The sequence below is a fragment of the Arachis hypogaea genome, chromosome 4 (genome assembly GCF_003086295.3).
Source record: "Arachis hypogaea cultivar Tifrunner chromosome 4, arahy.Tifrunner.gnm2.J5K5, whole genome shotgun sequence".
Classification (NCBI taxonomy): Eukaryota; Viridiplantae; Streptophyta; class Magnoliopsida; order Fabales; family Fabaceae; genus Arachis; species Arachis hypogaea.
In genome coordinates this window covers 62,047,990-62,063,240 of record NC_092039.1, presented here as the reverse complement: position 1 = coordinate 62,063,240, position 15,251 = coordinate 62,047,990, and the positions used below count along the sequence as shown (strand labels likewise).

The 15,251-nt window shown below is 32.0% G+C and overlaps 1 protein-coding gene across 1 annotated transcript; it reads left to right on the top strand.

The window, feature by feature from the left end:
* Positions 1-8,819: 8,819 nt before the first annotated feature.
* LOC112796783 (protein SULFUR DEFICIENCY-INDUCED 1) lies at positions 8,820-14,164 on the top strand. Its single transcript, XM_025839401.3, has 4 exons — positions 8,820-9,194; positions 9,927-10,139; positions 10,699-10,854; positions 13,539-14,164. Exons 1-4 carry the CDS (start codon positions 9,057-9,059, stop codon positions 13,938-13,940), a joined length of 909 nt encoding a protein of 302 aa, XP_025695186.1. The 5' UTR covers positions 8,820-9,056; the 3' UTR covers positions 13,941-14,164.
* Positions 14,165-15,251: the final 1,087 nt, after the last annotated feature.

Sequence of the window (15,251 nt, the reverse complement as noted above, 5' to 3'; positions counted from 1 at the left end):
ATTAACTAAGATAGTAGATCAAAAAAATATAAATAAAATTAAACTAAAACAAGATTAGAAACTAAAACTAGAGAGAAAATTGACTAGAAATTAACTAAATCTATCCAAATTCTAGATAGAGAGAGGAGAATTACTTTCTCTAGAAACCTTAAAACATCACATTAAAACTAACTCTAGATTCTCTTCTTTCATAGTTTTTCTTTAAATATTCAAATAAATTGAAGTTTGGAGACCTTTTATAGGCCCAAAATGTAAGTCACGTGCTTTATTAATGGTGTCATGTGAGGCTTGATTCATGGGGCAAAAAGTGGTGGCATGTGTAACATCCTAATTACCCAAAACCTTACCTCTAGCCGTAAAGCAAAGGTTAATCAAAGGTTACGACAATTCTAAGGTTTATACATATTTATATAGATGGAAATAATATATTCTAGAAGCCCGATAAAGGATTAAGTTCAAAAATAGAATTAGAAAAGCGCGAAACGTTCACACGAAGCTAACGCACAAGACACAAGGTATAGATGCAAGAGAATAGAACATATATAGATATAAGGGTATAATAATCATAGGGAACTAGCTGCACCTAGAGGAGTTTAAGCCGACTAATTACAAGCAGAAAAATACAGAGTTTTGGAGTTAAAATAGCTTATACAACTTATCTCTCAAGTAAGCCTCTAAGGCCATAAAGGTAAATATACAAAGAGATGTGAGAGTAACTATAACAAAGTAAAATAGAAATAAACCAAGGAGGAACCATACTTCGCTCTGTCACCATATCTGCAATCTTACGAGGTGGATTAGGACCTGCATCTGAAAAACAATAACAAAGTATGGAATGAGAACCGGAGGTTCTTAGTATGGTAACAGTGCCCAATATGTAAGATGTAAGGCTCCGGGACGCCAAAGGCAATCCTAGAACTTCACATCAAATACGGATATTCAAGCTTAGAATAAAATAAATAAATAAAGAACTTAAACCATAAACATGGTTATTTAAACCTGGGGGAATTTTAACTAATACTAATCACACCGCTGTATCCTATAGCGTTCGCCAACCTAACCTCCGTGCGATCACATCGCCACCAGCTACCTAACATCTTCAGCACCAGACAATCACAAATAAAGCAAGCAAGTAATACACAAGTAGTGTTCATATATAACAAGTAATTCAAGAAGCAAGTAGGCATATTATACAATTAGGCAAACCCAAGTAATCAATGCAAACAAGCACATAAGAGATGCATATGATGAATGCCTGTCCTATTGGCTTATGATATCACTTGTCGGTCCATGAATGCCAACCCGACACATCCTCCCGGATGTAGCCTTTTCTGCCACGCCAGAGATATAGTGCCCTGCACACTCATGTAGCAGCGAATCTGCTACGTCAGGGATATAAGCCCCGCACACTTCATGCAGCCGAGAAGAAAACAACAACAACTATTCATGCAGCAGAGAATTCTGCCACGCCAAGGATATAGGCCCCGCATACTCTCGACAACAACTAGTCATGTAACAGAAAAATCTGTTACGCCGGGGATATAGGCCCCGCACACTCTCAACATTCATCAAGTTTATCATTCCTTTTTGAGTCCTTGACTCGTCACAACCATAATGAATTCATAATTTCCATTCTGAACTCATTAGTTCATCAGTTTCTCTATTCATTGTCAGTAATCACCAAGTTCACTACTCTTCTTTCTCTCTCAACCAAACTCATCCTCAATACACCAGAAACTTAATCCTCCGATCGTTAACTTTTCAAAGTAAAATGCAAATTAAAACTCCTAGGACCTTTCCCATGTTTTGATACCCAAAAAAATAAGCCAAAGAGTTTTAAATAGGTATCATAGAAGTTTACAAGCTTGTTGGGAAGGTGAAACAGTTAAAAATAAGATTTTAGTTGAAAAACAGGGTATGTGCGTACACACAAGGGTGTGCGTGCGCACGCCCAGGAGGATTTTTAAAATGTGAGCATACGCATAGAAGTGTGCGTATGCACAGGTAGTAAAATTTCAACTATGTTCGTTCGCACAAGGCGTGCGAACGCCCTCAACAGAATGCACCTTCCAACGTGTGCGTGCGCACAGCTTGCAAAGTTTTGGTGGTTGTGTGTGCGCACAGGGCGTGCTAGCGCTCTCAACAGCAAGCCTTTCCCTATGTGTGTGTGCGCACAGGTTCAAAAGCTCACAGGAGTGTGCGTGCGCACAAGGCTGTACGTTCGCACACAAACCAAAAATCACAAATTCTGCAGCATTACAAAATTTTAGATTTCTGACACCAACTTCCAACGATCATAAATTTTTCTACAAAATTTTGATTTCCACGAAATCTATCTTGTTTTAAAAGCTCTTTTAATTATCTTTAATTTGATACAAAAATCATTCAATTTCAAAAATCGTAGCTCAAGATATGATCTGTCAAAGTTCACCAAAAATCCATTTTTACCAAAATTTCACAAGGTTCTCTATTTTTCCAAAACTCAAAACTAAACCAAACATTTGCAACCATAATTTATTAACAAAACACTACCACACATTTACCATTATTTCCCAACCATATCCCAAACATTTCCACACCTAATCACTCATTCTCTTTCAACTTTTCCTATCACAAATCCAATACATATAACTTCCCAAGTACCCAAGTTACTTCCATTCCTCAATTCATTCACTAATCCCAATTACAATGACATTATTCCATATGCAAGCTATATACCCAATTATCCCCATTCATCATCAAAACATATCATCATTATTATTCAGATTCATTCCACACAATACTACCACTTCATCTATCAATTCTCATCAACAACACCAATCATCAATTTCCTCAACAACATCATAATTATACACCAATACATACAATTCATAAAATCTTCATCCCAATTCACATACCTCATACATAATTCAACCCACTAACAATACTCATTGACACCAATAATTCCCAACAATCATCATCAACCACAATAATCAAAAGCAACCAACAATTACCATCAATTCAATCCTATCCTAAGGCCTACTAGTCTAAGTTTCCAGAAATATTACATATTACATAAAGAAAACCAAAACCATACCTTGGCCGATTTCCAATATGCAAAAATCACCACTTTGAGTCCAAACAAGCTTCCAAAAAGCCAAGCCAACTCCAACAAACACCAAAGCTCAAACTAACATTACATATATCACCAAAATCAAAACCTAGAAACCACAACATACAATACTACAAGGGTTTATGAGGAACTTTACCTTGTCCAAAGAGGATTGGGGCAATTTCCAACAATTACCTGCTACTAAAGTTCACCTAAACAACCAAAACCACAAAATCTACTCAAAAACCAAACCTCCAAAAACACAGAAGTTAGGACAGGAAACTGGTGTGTGAATTTCAAGATCTTACCAGCAAAACCTAGATAGAAAAGAAAATCTCGTCAAGAGTTTCGCGTGGCCACAAACGGCTCGTCAATCGGAGCTCCGAATCAAAATTTATTGAGCTTTAAAGGAGGAGATGAATAGTGACATGGAGCTCTCTTCCCTCTTCCTCATTTCAGCGTGCCTTCACCTTCTTTGGTGAGTGAATGAGCTGAAATCCTCATTTAATGAGCATATATATGTTGGGTCTTGGGCCCGGTTTGGGTCTGGTCCAACCCGTTAGCGTTTTTGGTCCATTTAACCCACTTTGCGCCAAAACCTTTAAGATTAGGGTCCGATTTTCAATTCTAAATTATTTTTGTATTTTCAAAACAATAAATCAATTTTCAAAATCTCATTTTCCAAAATATGTGATACTAGACAGACTAGAGCCGACACCGCTAGCTTAAGCGCTAGTACGTTTTTTTACAAAAAATTTTCGTAAAAGATAATTTTTCCAACTCAGAAAAATTTATTGAAATCAAACTTCACCTTTAAATTTTCAAATTAAAACTTCTAAATTTTGACTCTACTCTGAGCACTTAAAAATTATTATTTTATTAAAACGGTATTACGTAAAAACTTCGGTTCTTACAGCATGCACAGCTCATATTCAATATACAATATAGACATATACATATCATGTTGAAACCCCGGATGCTAGCTTTCTAATGCCACTGGAACCACCTCATTTGAACCTCTATATCTCAAGTTATGATCAAATTAATACGAAGAAATCAGGATTGACAACATCTAGAGTATTCTTGCCACTAATCTTTGGTTGTGAATTACACCTAGAATCATTAATATATAGAGAAAGTATTCAATATAAAAGTTGTAAAACTTGAGTTCTTCTTTCTAACAACTCTAAATTTGCTTCAATCTGATCACTGTAGCTCTTTGTGATGCCTTTTTCTTAAACAATGCCATGTATTTCAACACAAAAACTCAAACAAAATTTGTCACGGACACCAGTTGGATATCAACCAATTATGTTCAAATCGAAGGCAAAATTCATTCAAATTATTAATTTTCAAAGTTGGAAGAGAGAATTCAAAATAATTGAAATTGTATGAAAAGTAAAATAATTGATTAAAACTCAAGTAAATATATATTTTGGTAAATTCTACTCAACTTTCTCTAAAATAAAGGATAAATTATCCCTTACAATTTTTTTAATGATTATTGAATAAAATTAGTTGGCTTATCATGATTAACTTTAACTTTTAATTTAATCTAAGTTTTGATTACTTAATCAATTAACTATGATATAATATTTTTTGTAAATTATAAAAATTATTAGAGAAAGGATTACATGTACATATATAATAATATAAAAAAATTAAAAGGGTTAAAAAAAGAAAAGGAGACAATGATGATCAACTTTCTTCTTGTATATATGGTAGGTGCTTTGTAAGAACAGGAATTAATTAATTATTTAATTAAAATAAAATAAAAAATAATTTAATTGTCCAAAATAGGTCAAAAATGATAAAAAAACATAAAAATAAAAAATTTAATGAAGAAAATAGAATTTAGCATAAAAATCTGATTTATCACATAAAAGTGCGTATCAGCGCTAATTGAGCCAGCACTGTGAGTGAGAAACAAATTAAATTATGAGTGATAAATTTAGAAAATTGAATTTTATAATTTGGAAAGATAAAAATAATTTAGAATAAAAAACTGAATACTAATTTTAAAGGTTTTGGCTCAAAGTTGGGCCAAACGAACCTAAAATGCTAATGGATTGAACCGGGCTCAAGTTGGACCCAAGGCCAACATATAAAAACCCCTTTAATGAGCCATTTTAGCTTCACCACCAAAAAAAGAAAGGGGGCGCTGAGAGTGAAGGGAGAAAAGAAGAAGGATGACAATATTCACTCCTTTCTTCATTTGCTCATAACTTGAGCTAGAGTGCTCTGATTTGTGTGCTATTTGCAGCCATGCAAAATTCTTGTTGAGCCCGTCATTTTTATGTACACAAAGTTGGTAAGAACTCGAAATCCATACTCCAGTTTTCTGCCCTATATATTTTTGCATTTTGGATTTAGTTTTTGAGTGAGTTTTGTGATTTTTATTATTTAGGTGGTGATTAACCTTGGGTTATTGTTGAGTTTTATCCCAATCCATAGTGGATAAGGTAAGAATGCTCCTAACCCTTGTGGTTTGTCATATTTGAGAACCCTAGACTTGATTTATGGTAATTAGTATGATAGCTAGCTTGAATTGATGTTGTGTGGAGTGGAATCAATGATTAGAAAGCTTGGAGATTGAGCTCAAGCATTGGTTGTGTTTAATTTCTTGTTGGAGGCTTGAGAGCTTGTGTAGAAAAGGCATTTTTTGTGTTTTGAGTTTTGCGCCAAGATATGGTTTCGGTTTCTTTTAGTCAATATGTAATGTTTTGTGAAACTTAGACTAGTCGACCTTAAAATAGGATTAAATTGTGTAAAATTGTATGAAATAGTTAATTTATAATGATGATAAATGATGAGGATTGTGAGCTTTGATAATGATAAATTGATTAACAATGATTGTGATGGTTTGGAATAGTGAAAATGTGGTGTTATTGATGTTTTGATTGAAAATTATTGAGAATGATGATTTATGAGGAGGATTGTGGAATATGATGATGAATGATTGATAATAATTCACAATTAGTGTGAGATTATATTGTTAAATTGAGAATTTCTGGATTTGTGGAATTATTTAGGAGTTGGAAGGATTGGAAGGTATTTGAGGATTAATTTTATGGTGTAGTAATGTTTTGATACTTATTTTGGTTGGGGTTGAATTGGTTTTGGTTTGAGAGTTTTAAAATCTAGAGAATTTTGAAAGTTTTCATAAAATCTTGTTTTTAACCAACTTTGACGGACCATAACTTGGCTTCCGGACCCTCAATTTTGATGAAACTTATTTTGAATGATACTTGGGTCCGAGAGGTTTATGCCGTTTGACCGTGCATGCGATGCGAAGATTGGCCGCTGCCAAGCACTCTCGCGTACGCGACTTATAACGCGCGACGCGATAACATTTTCCTGTTTTGGATGCTCACGTACACATGAGATGCATGCGTACACGACTTGGGAAATTTGACACCCATGCATACGCGAGATGGGGCATGTGTACGCTGATCTTGTTTTGTTGAAAACTTGTTTTTGTGATATTTTAATGGTTTCTCTAGCTTTCTAAACTCTTTTAATGTCTATTTAGGACTCTTAGCTAATAATTGGGCTTTGAGACTAGTGAGGACAGATTAGATGACTTAAATTAGATATTTTTCTATTATAAGTTTAGAAGACGATGCCTTAGACTTGGGATGTAATGTGGATGGATTACTCATGTGAATTGATTGAGTGTTATAATGGTTACGATGAGTTTGGAACTCGGAAAGGAATGATGGACTTGTTGGATGGAAAGCGATCTCTAAATGATAAATTATGATGATACATTGTTGTCGAGGTTGCGGTGAATCCCGGTGCCTCAGGCAAGGACGGTGGTGAATCCCGCTTATAGAGGTTGCGGCGCCGGCGTAAAGACGATGGTTAATCCTGCTTACTTTAGAAGTGAGGACTAAGATTGTATCCCACTCGCATAATCTTCTCTGCTGCAAGAGTGTGCAGGGCACTATATCCCTGGGATGCGCATGATAGTGTGCCAGACACTATATCCCTGGAACGATAGTGTGCCAGGCACTATATCCCTCGAACGAGAGTGTACCGGGCTTTATATCCCTGGAACGATAGTGTGTAAGACACTATATCCCTAGCGTGGCAGAAAGGCTATATCTGAAAGGATGTGTCGGGTTGGCACTGTGAACCGACAATGTGATATCACAACCAATAGGACAAGCATTCATCATATCCATCTTCTATATGCTTGTTTGTTTTGTATAACTTCTGTTATGCTTAAATGAATCAAATGTCTACTTTCTATTTGTTTTACTTGATGTATATGTATACTATTTGTGCTTTACTTGCTCGCATTACTTATGTTTTCTGCTGGAATTGAGGAGGCTTAGTAGGCGATGACAATGGGATCGCATGGAGGATAGGTTGGTGAAGGCTGTGAGACAGCGGTGACTAGTATTAGTTAGCTTCGCGGAACACTATATATATATTATCTATTGGACATTGTTACCATATTGAGAACCTCTAGTTCTCTTACTATATATTGTTGTTGTTTTTAAGATACATGTCGCAACCCACATTGGTGAGTTTCCAAACTTGGTGACAGAGTGGATGATGATTCAGCTTTGTTTTGTACTTTAATTTATTATTAGTTCTCTCATTTTGTATCATATTTTGTTACCTTAGAGGCTTTTGCATTAAATTTTGAGAAATAGGAAGTAAGCCTTTTATAAACATTATGTTGTATTTTTAACTAATCAGCCTAAACTCCGTGGGCTGAGGCTAGTTTCCCTTTTTGATAGTGTATACATATAACTTGTTTATCTATTAGCCACTACCTTGTATCTTGGAGCTTTATGCAAGGTTGTATATATTATATTCCGTTCTTGTCGTGCCTTTGCGTTTTAGTTATCGTGTGTGAACGCTTCACGATTTGTTTCTTCTGTTTAACTATCTTTGAACTCCTATTCCTTAGATCGTGCTTCTAGTATTATTACTTCTTTCTATATATATTATTGTATGAGTTTTAGAATTGTCGTGGCATTTTGTTATCTTTTACTTTACGGTTAGAGGTAAGGCTCAGGGTGATAAGATGTTAAATGCTTGGTAAAGAAGTGAGTATGAAGAGTGATAAATATGAACATATGAAAAAGTTAGTTAATAATATTGAACAATAAATCATTTGATACAGAGAGTGCAATAATATATTTTCTTAATTTTAAGATAGGATGATATAAACAGAATCTTTACTGGCTTTCAATCTTAAAGAGGCACCAAAATTTTTTTTATTTTTTAAAATTTTTTTATTGTGTGGTTAAAATTACAAAATGTAATTTCTAGTAATTTTTATAAATTACAAAAAAAGTTTATACCTTAGTTAATTAGCTAGTTATATTATCATAATTTAAATTAAATTAAGAGTTAATATTAACTGTGATAAATCATCCTATTTTATCAAGTAATTATTAGACATATCACAAAGAATAACTTATTTTTTATTTTAAAGAAAACTAAATAAAATTCGCCATATATTTTTTAGTCAAGAAATTGAATTCTATCACTATACAAAACAGTAAATATTAATTTACTTCTTAATATTAAAGTGTAAAGGGAAATTTCTCCTTGCCGAAATATGCACCTAATATCTAGCATGATTCAGTGGCATTATACCTCAAGTTGCATCGTGCTTTTCTAAGATGAAATCATAAAACGACACGTGTCTATACTCAAAGTCACAGTCGTTGATTGTCTCTATAGTGAGGAACCGCCAAGGCCAAATGAATATGGACGCAAAACCAACCAAATTCGTTATTTCTCTTTGTTCTTGTCATTCCCTCTTCTCTCCCTCTCTTTTCTACTGCTAAACCTTGCTTTTTCTTGTTTGTTGAAACTTGAAAGCGTGTTTGGCTCTTGTAACGCTCAACCCGGAAAAAAAAAAAAGTAGAACGAAGGCATCCAACCGTTTTAGTTGCTTTGATCTCTGTGCCGCCGCGTCTCATAAAAATATAAAAGAGAAATGGAAGAAAGAGGTGGTTGCAACAATAACAAGAGTTCTTCTTCTTCTTCTCCAAAGGGAAAGAGAGATGATATTTACCATGTGCTTCACAAGGTTCCTTTTGGGGATGGACCTTATGTTAGAGCCAAGCATGCTCAGGTAATAATAATACTACACAATGATTTTCACTTTTTTATTTTCTTGTTACTACTTAGTTTTGTTTTGTTGAGTTATTCAGCTGTACGTTGCACTATTTTTATGATGATGAGAGGTATTTTATTTATGATGCCACTTCATTACTGTTTGATTCAATAAGAATAAATTCTATAGAATTAGTGAAGCCTGTTCATGAACACTAAATTAACAGCTTCCATTGGCCATGAGTCACCAAAAATTGGATTAAAGACTGGCTTCACAATCTTACTGGTATAGTTTAAAAATATAGATTATTCTACCTATTAATTAATGAGAAAGTCTAGGTGGTAAATGAAACATTTTTACAAGCGATGTCATTGCGATTGAAATTTATGTACAACTGACCTTTTATTTTATCTTTTTCCTTTCTTAAAATTATTTTGAATAAGAAAGAAAAAGAAAATAAGATAATGATTCATAGCTTAATTAGACTGCTGCATATCTTAAGCTGGTGATGCATCTCAAGTATAATCCGAATGTGGTTTTTCTTCTCCTCTCTTTTTCGTTTTCTTATCTAATGCGTCGTCCATGGTTTTAATTCAGAATTTTTGCTTGAGTTTGCTATTGATTTGACCCAACAAGAGAAGCTACACTAGCGGTGACTGAAGTTTCGGATTAATAAAAGTTCCAATTTTCTTGTAATGAATAAGTAAATTACTAAAATATACTAATCTGAATTATATATTGTATATGCAGCTGGTAGATAAGGACCCTGAAGCTGCAATTGTATTCTTTTGGAAAGCAATAAATTCAGGGGATAAAGTGGACAGTGCCTTGAAAGATATGGCGGTGGTGATGAAACAGTTAGACAGATCCGAAGAAGCAATTGAAGCCATTTGCTCATTTAGAAGCCTCTGCCCCAAACAATCTCAAGAATCTCTTGATAATGTACTAATAGATCTGTACAAGGTACATCGGAGTTTCTCCGAACATCTATCCGAATTAACAAATGAATAATCAACAAGAGTTTAATTATCATGCACGTTTACATGATCAATTACATTTATTGTTTTCGATATCTATTTATGTGATCAATAGTTATTATAAAATAGTGTATCAAAATTAAATTCTAATGAATAAAATGAATGGCCGGATGAGAGATTAAAAAATTATTTAGTCAATAAATCGTTTAATATTTTGAATGCATAAAAACTTTAAAAACTTCAGAGTAATATTATGTTACTAACAAAATTTTTTTTATCAACACTTGACAATAAAGATGTTTTTATACTAAATTTTAAATGCTAAATCCCAGATCCTAAATTTTAATAGTATAAAAAATAAAGCATTAGTTCAAAATATTTATTAATATTTATAAAAAGTATTGACCTCTAATATTTCTGTTTCTGTAAATCTTTTGAACAGTTTGTTGAATGTCCTGTTAATTAGCATTCAGTTAATGGTCATTACTTATTACTGAGTCTTTAAATTGTCTCTATTAATTTAATTTTTGTTTTCCTGATGGTAGAAATGCGGAAAACTGGATGAGCAAATAGAATTGCTGAAGCGTAAGCTGAAGTTGATCTACCAAGGCGAGGCCTTCAATGGAAAACTCACAAAGACAGCACGTTCTCATGGCAAGAAGTTCCAAGTTTCAATTAAGCAGGAAACTTCAAGACTACTGGTAACTTAATCTTATTTAACTCAAGCATCCTTTTGAAAGAAAAGAATTATTTGCAAATTGCAACATTCATGGTTCATAGTTTGGTGCAACACAAAATTTTGCACTTAATCACAAATGACGTTGTAAACCTTAAGAAAACTTCATTATAAATATAGAAATTATATTTGTACTACTCTTTGGTATATCACTAAGTATACATCTTCGGATTTTTTTATTTAAATTATTTAAATATAATATTTACAGAAATATACAATCATTAGCGTATTTATGCATTTGCATAAATCTTACACATTCCGAATATAGAATCATCAAAATCATAAAAAAACACAACTTGGATACATACAATTTAAAAAAAATTCGTGCATAAACCGGATGTATTGTACTTGAGTTGAGAGAGCCATAACAAAATTTCTAGCACTGTATTTGGGATACATGCAGTTTATAATAGATATTTTTTCTTTCAACTAATATTTGTCTATCTTTTATTCTTATATTAATAAAATAAAATATAACATATATGATCTAAAAATAAAATTATTTAATTTTTATTATTTTTAATTATTAAAATTAAATTTTAAATATGAAAAATATTCAATTATTATAAAAATTATAATATATCAAATAAAGTGATCCAATTAAATTTTAAAAGGTTAAGAATAAATATAAGAATAAAAGATAAATAAATATTATTTTAAAAAAATATTTTTTATAAATTTAGTATAATGTTAGAAATTTTGTTATGGTTCTATCCCAGATACAGTATAGCTGTAATATATCTGGTTTATGCACGAGCTTTTAAATTGTTTATATTTTGGATAGGTTTATGCAAATGCATAAATACACTATAAATTACATATTTCTGTAAATATTATATTTAAATAATTTAAAATAAAAAACCCCATACTTCTTATTATGTAAGAAATATATTTTTAATTTTCTATAAATTAGTTGAATACAAAAAACAAAAAACATACAGCTTAAGATGGTGCTGAAAATATTTTTCTACAGTATATTTGCACTGCTACTACAGAGGTTTATGATTTACGCACGACTGCATGTGTGATTTGATTTAAATAAATTAAACTTTAAATTCAGTCCATTTCAAAGTACTATTGGGTTTGGTATGGGTGCAAAAGAATCTAAATTTAGGGTGTGTTTGGTGTAGGATGGGAGAGGAGAGAAGCGGATTTGAGTTTTTTAAAGGTTTTTTTTTTTAATATTTGGCAACTTTTTTTTTTTATATCTGAACATAGAAGTAATTTTACATCTAAATTTAGGCTGTGTTTGGTTTAGTATTGAAGAGGAGAAAGAAGTAATTTTACATCTGAATTTAGGGGGTATTTGGAGAGGAAAGAAGTGGGTTTGAGTTTTTTATAGGCTTTTTTTAATGTTTCGCAATTTTTTTTATATATCTGAATGTAGAAGTAATTTTACATCTAAACACACGGCATTTATATTTACGCTCGTTACCGTTAAAAAATTAGATGAAAAAAATTATTTATTTTTTATTAATTTTATCTTTTATTTTTTTCTATAAAAAGAATACAAGAAATTATCTATATTAGTTTGTAATTCTTATATATTATGTTTAATTTTTATTATTTAATTTTTGTATAATATAAATTATGATTTCATTAAAAAAGATAAAGTAAATAAAAAATTAATCATAACTAACAATAAAATTATAAATAATAAAAATTTTATAATTTAAAATAATACTAAATTAAAAAATATTGAAAATATTAAAAAAATTATAAAACTTTTTTTTGTTTGATATTATAAAATATATAATATTTTTTTATATTTTTATTTTATATTGTATTATTTTATTTATATAATAAATATTTTTTATAATATTTTTTTTAGTGTTATGATTTCTCAAAGAATGTTATTGTTTTTTAGAGTTCTTATTATTTTTTAGTTATGATTTTTTTATCATTTATTATAGTATTTTTTAGGTCTATTTTTTAAGAAGTTTTTTTTATTTGGCTTTATTTATTTGATTTTTTTACTTATTTTTATTTGACTATGTATAAGATATTTTTTTATGTATTTTATTGATATTTTATCTTTTAATATAATATTTACTTATATTAATATATTAAATTATTAATTTATTTATATATTTTTTTACTTTAATGTATTATATTTTATTAATTTTTATGTTATTTTTAATTTAATAAATAAATATTAATTTTATTATAAAATTAAATAATAAAATTTATTTAAATATTTAAATTAAAATAATATAAAAATTATTTAAATTAATATTTTTTAAATATTTTTTATTTAAAAAATATAATTTAAATAATATTTATTTTATTATAATCTATTTTAATATAAAAATGGAGAAACGTAACCTCCATTTAGAATGTGTAGTCTAAACACAAATTTTAGTCTTCGACTTCCCACTTTTCACTTCTCACTTCCCAATACAACTTTTTCTCAGGAAGAGTTTAATTTATATGCATCGTTTAATCATATTTTTTTAAATAATTATTTTTGTTTATATAATATTAAGTAATCAAAAATATGTATAAAATTATTTTATATAAAAAATAATTATTTTATTAATATAATATTAGATAATTAGATATATATATACAAAATTATTTTTTATTTATAAAAAGTGATTTTTTAGGCAAAATAATCACTTCTAAATGCACCGTCTTATTCTTGTATAGGGAAACCTAGGATGGGCCTACATGCAAAAGATGAATTACATAATGGCAGAGGTAGTTTATCGGAAGGCCCAACTAATTGATCCAGATTGTAACAAGGCTTGTAACTTGGGCCTGTGCCTCATCAAACAAGCTCGTTATGAAGAAGCCCAATTAATACTTAATGATGTTTTAGAAGGCAAATTGCCAGGCTCAGATGATGGCAAGTCAAAAAAACGGGCCCAAGATCTCTTAACAGAGTTAAGATCCCTTCTTCCTGCACCGCATTTATCGGATATTTTGACCCTTGATGATGAGTTCATCAAAGGCCTTGAACAGATGATGAATCAATTGGGGCCGGTTAGATCAAAGAGACTTCCAATTTTTGAGGAGATTTCTTCATTTAGAGATCAGTTAGCATGTTAAGTTTCCAGTATGTACAGATTTGGTCATACTTATTCCTTTTGTTTATCGCCTGTTTCTTTTCTTTAATTTTCAAAGTGTTGATTTTTTGGGTGGGGGAAGAGGAAATAGAAATAGAGTATACAGGGTGAAGACTAAATTAAAGTTGAGTGAAGATTTTGATGTAAATTATGAAAGTAACAAGCCTGATGTAAACTTTTTAATAAGAAAAACTTGCTTTCTTAAAATTGTACTTATTTTATAGTTAGAAATAGAACAAAATAAATAAAAGGATTATTGTTACAGACTTGACTCCTGGGTTACACACCAGAATGGCCTCTGACCCGATTAACCGGGGATGACCTTATCTAAAGGCCCGAACTGGCTTTATAATTTCTAACATACATTTGAATTTACATACCTCTCTTATTTTAGCTAGATAAGATAAGATGGAATAACAGAGTCTCTTTCAAGTATGTTACTCATTCCACATATTTTATACATCTCAGATTTATTCTGACTTGAGCGTTGGAGTGTCTTTGCAGCTATCACCTCCCATTGCTCCAAAAAGACGATCTGACATCCGATCCATCTCACAACCATAACAGAGACTTCTAGTACATTGGCACCGTCTGTCGGGATTGTCGACTCGTGACGGTATGACAAAGAATCCCAAGGAGCAATCCTCAACTCATCACCACACGCCAAACCCTGAAGTCCAACACCTGACCTTCGTGATACCCTTCCCCTCGTCCCTGGGAGGATAACCAAGCACTGTGCATCTCCTGCCAACTCCGGACCGGCAGAAACCGAAAGAGGATGCTCATCAACCCGACAAGGCTTGGGCACCTGATGGCTTAGGAGAAAAAGCCATCCAGAAAATCCAAGAATTCTGTCTAAGAGTGCAAAACTTTGAAGGCCGAGTCACAACCAAGGAGCGACATCACCCAGCACACACAAGTCATGCAACTTTCAGAATCCAATCGCGTCGTAAAACTAGGAAAAACAAGTCACCCGAACGACTATACAACAAGTGGTATGAGAGTAGCGTGTTTAGAGACTCGGAACGCTGTCGTGATTAGGACGACCGAAGACACCAACGGGAGGCCAAGTGACCACATGATCTTGGGAGCCACCCCATTCACGGAGAAAATCCTGAGAGCCAAACTCTCAAAGGGTTTCGCCAAGCCCACTGATATGAAATACAACGGGACCAAAGATCCCCAGGAACACCTAACAGCCTTCAAGGCCAGGATAAACCTGGAAGGGGCCACCGATGAGGTCTGATGTAGGGTTTCCCGATTATCCTAGTCGGCTCCGCGATCAAATGGTTTA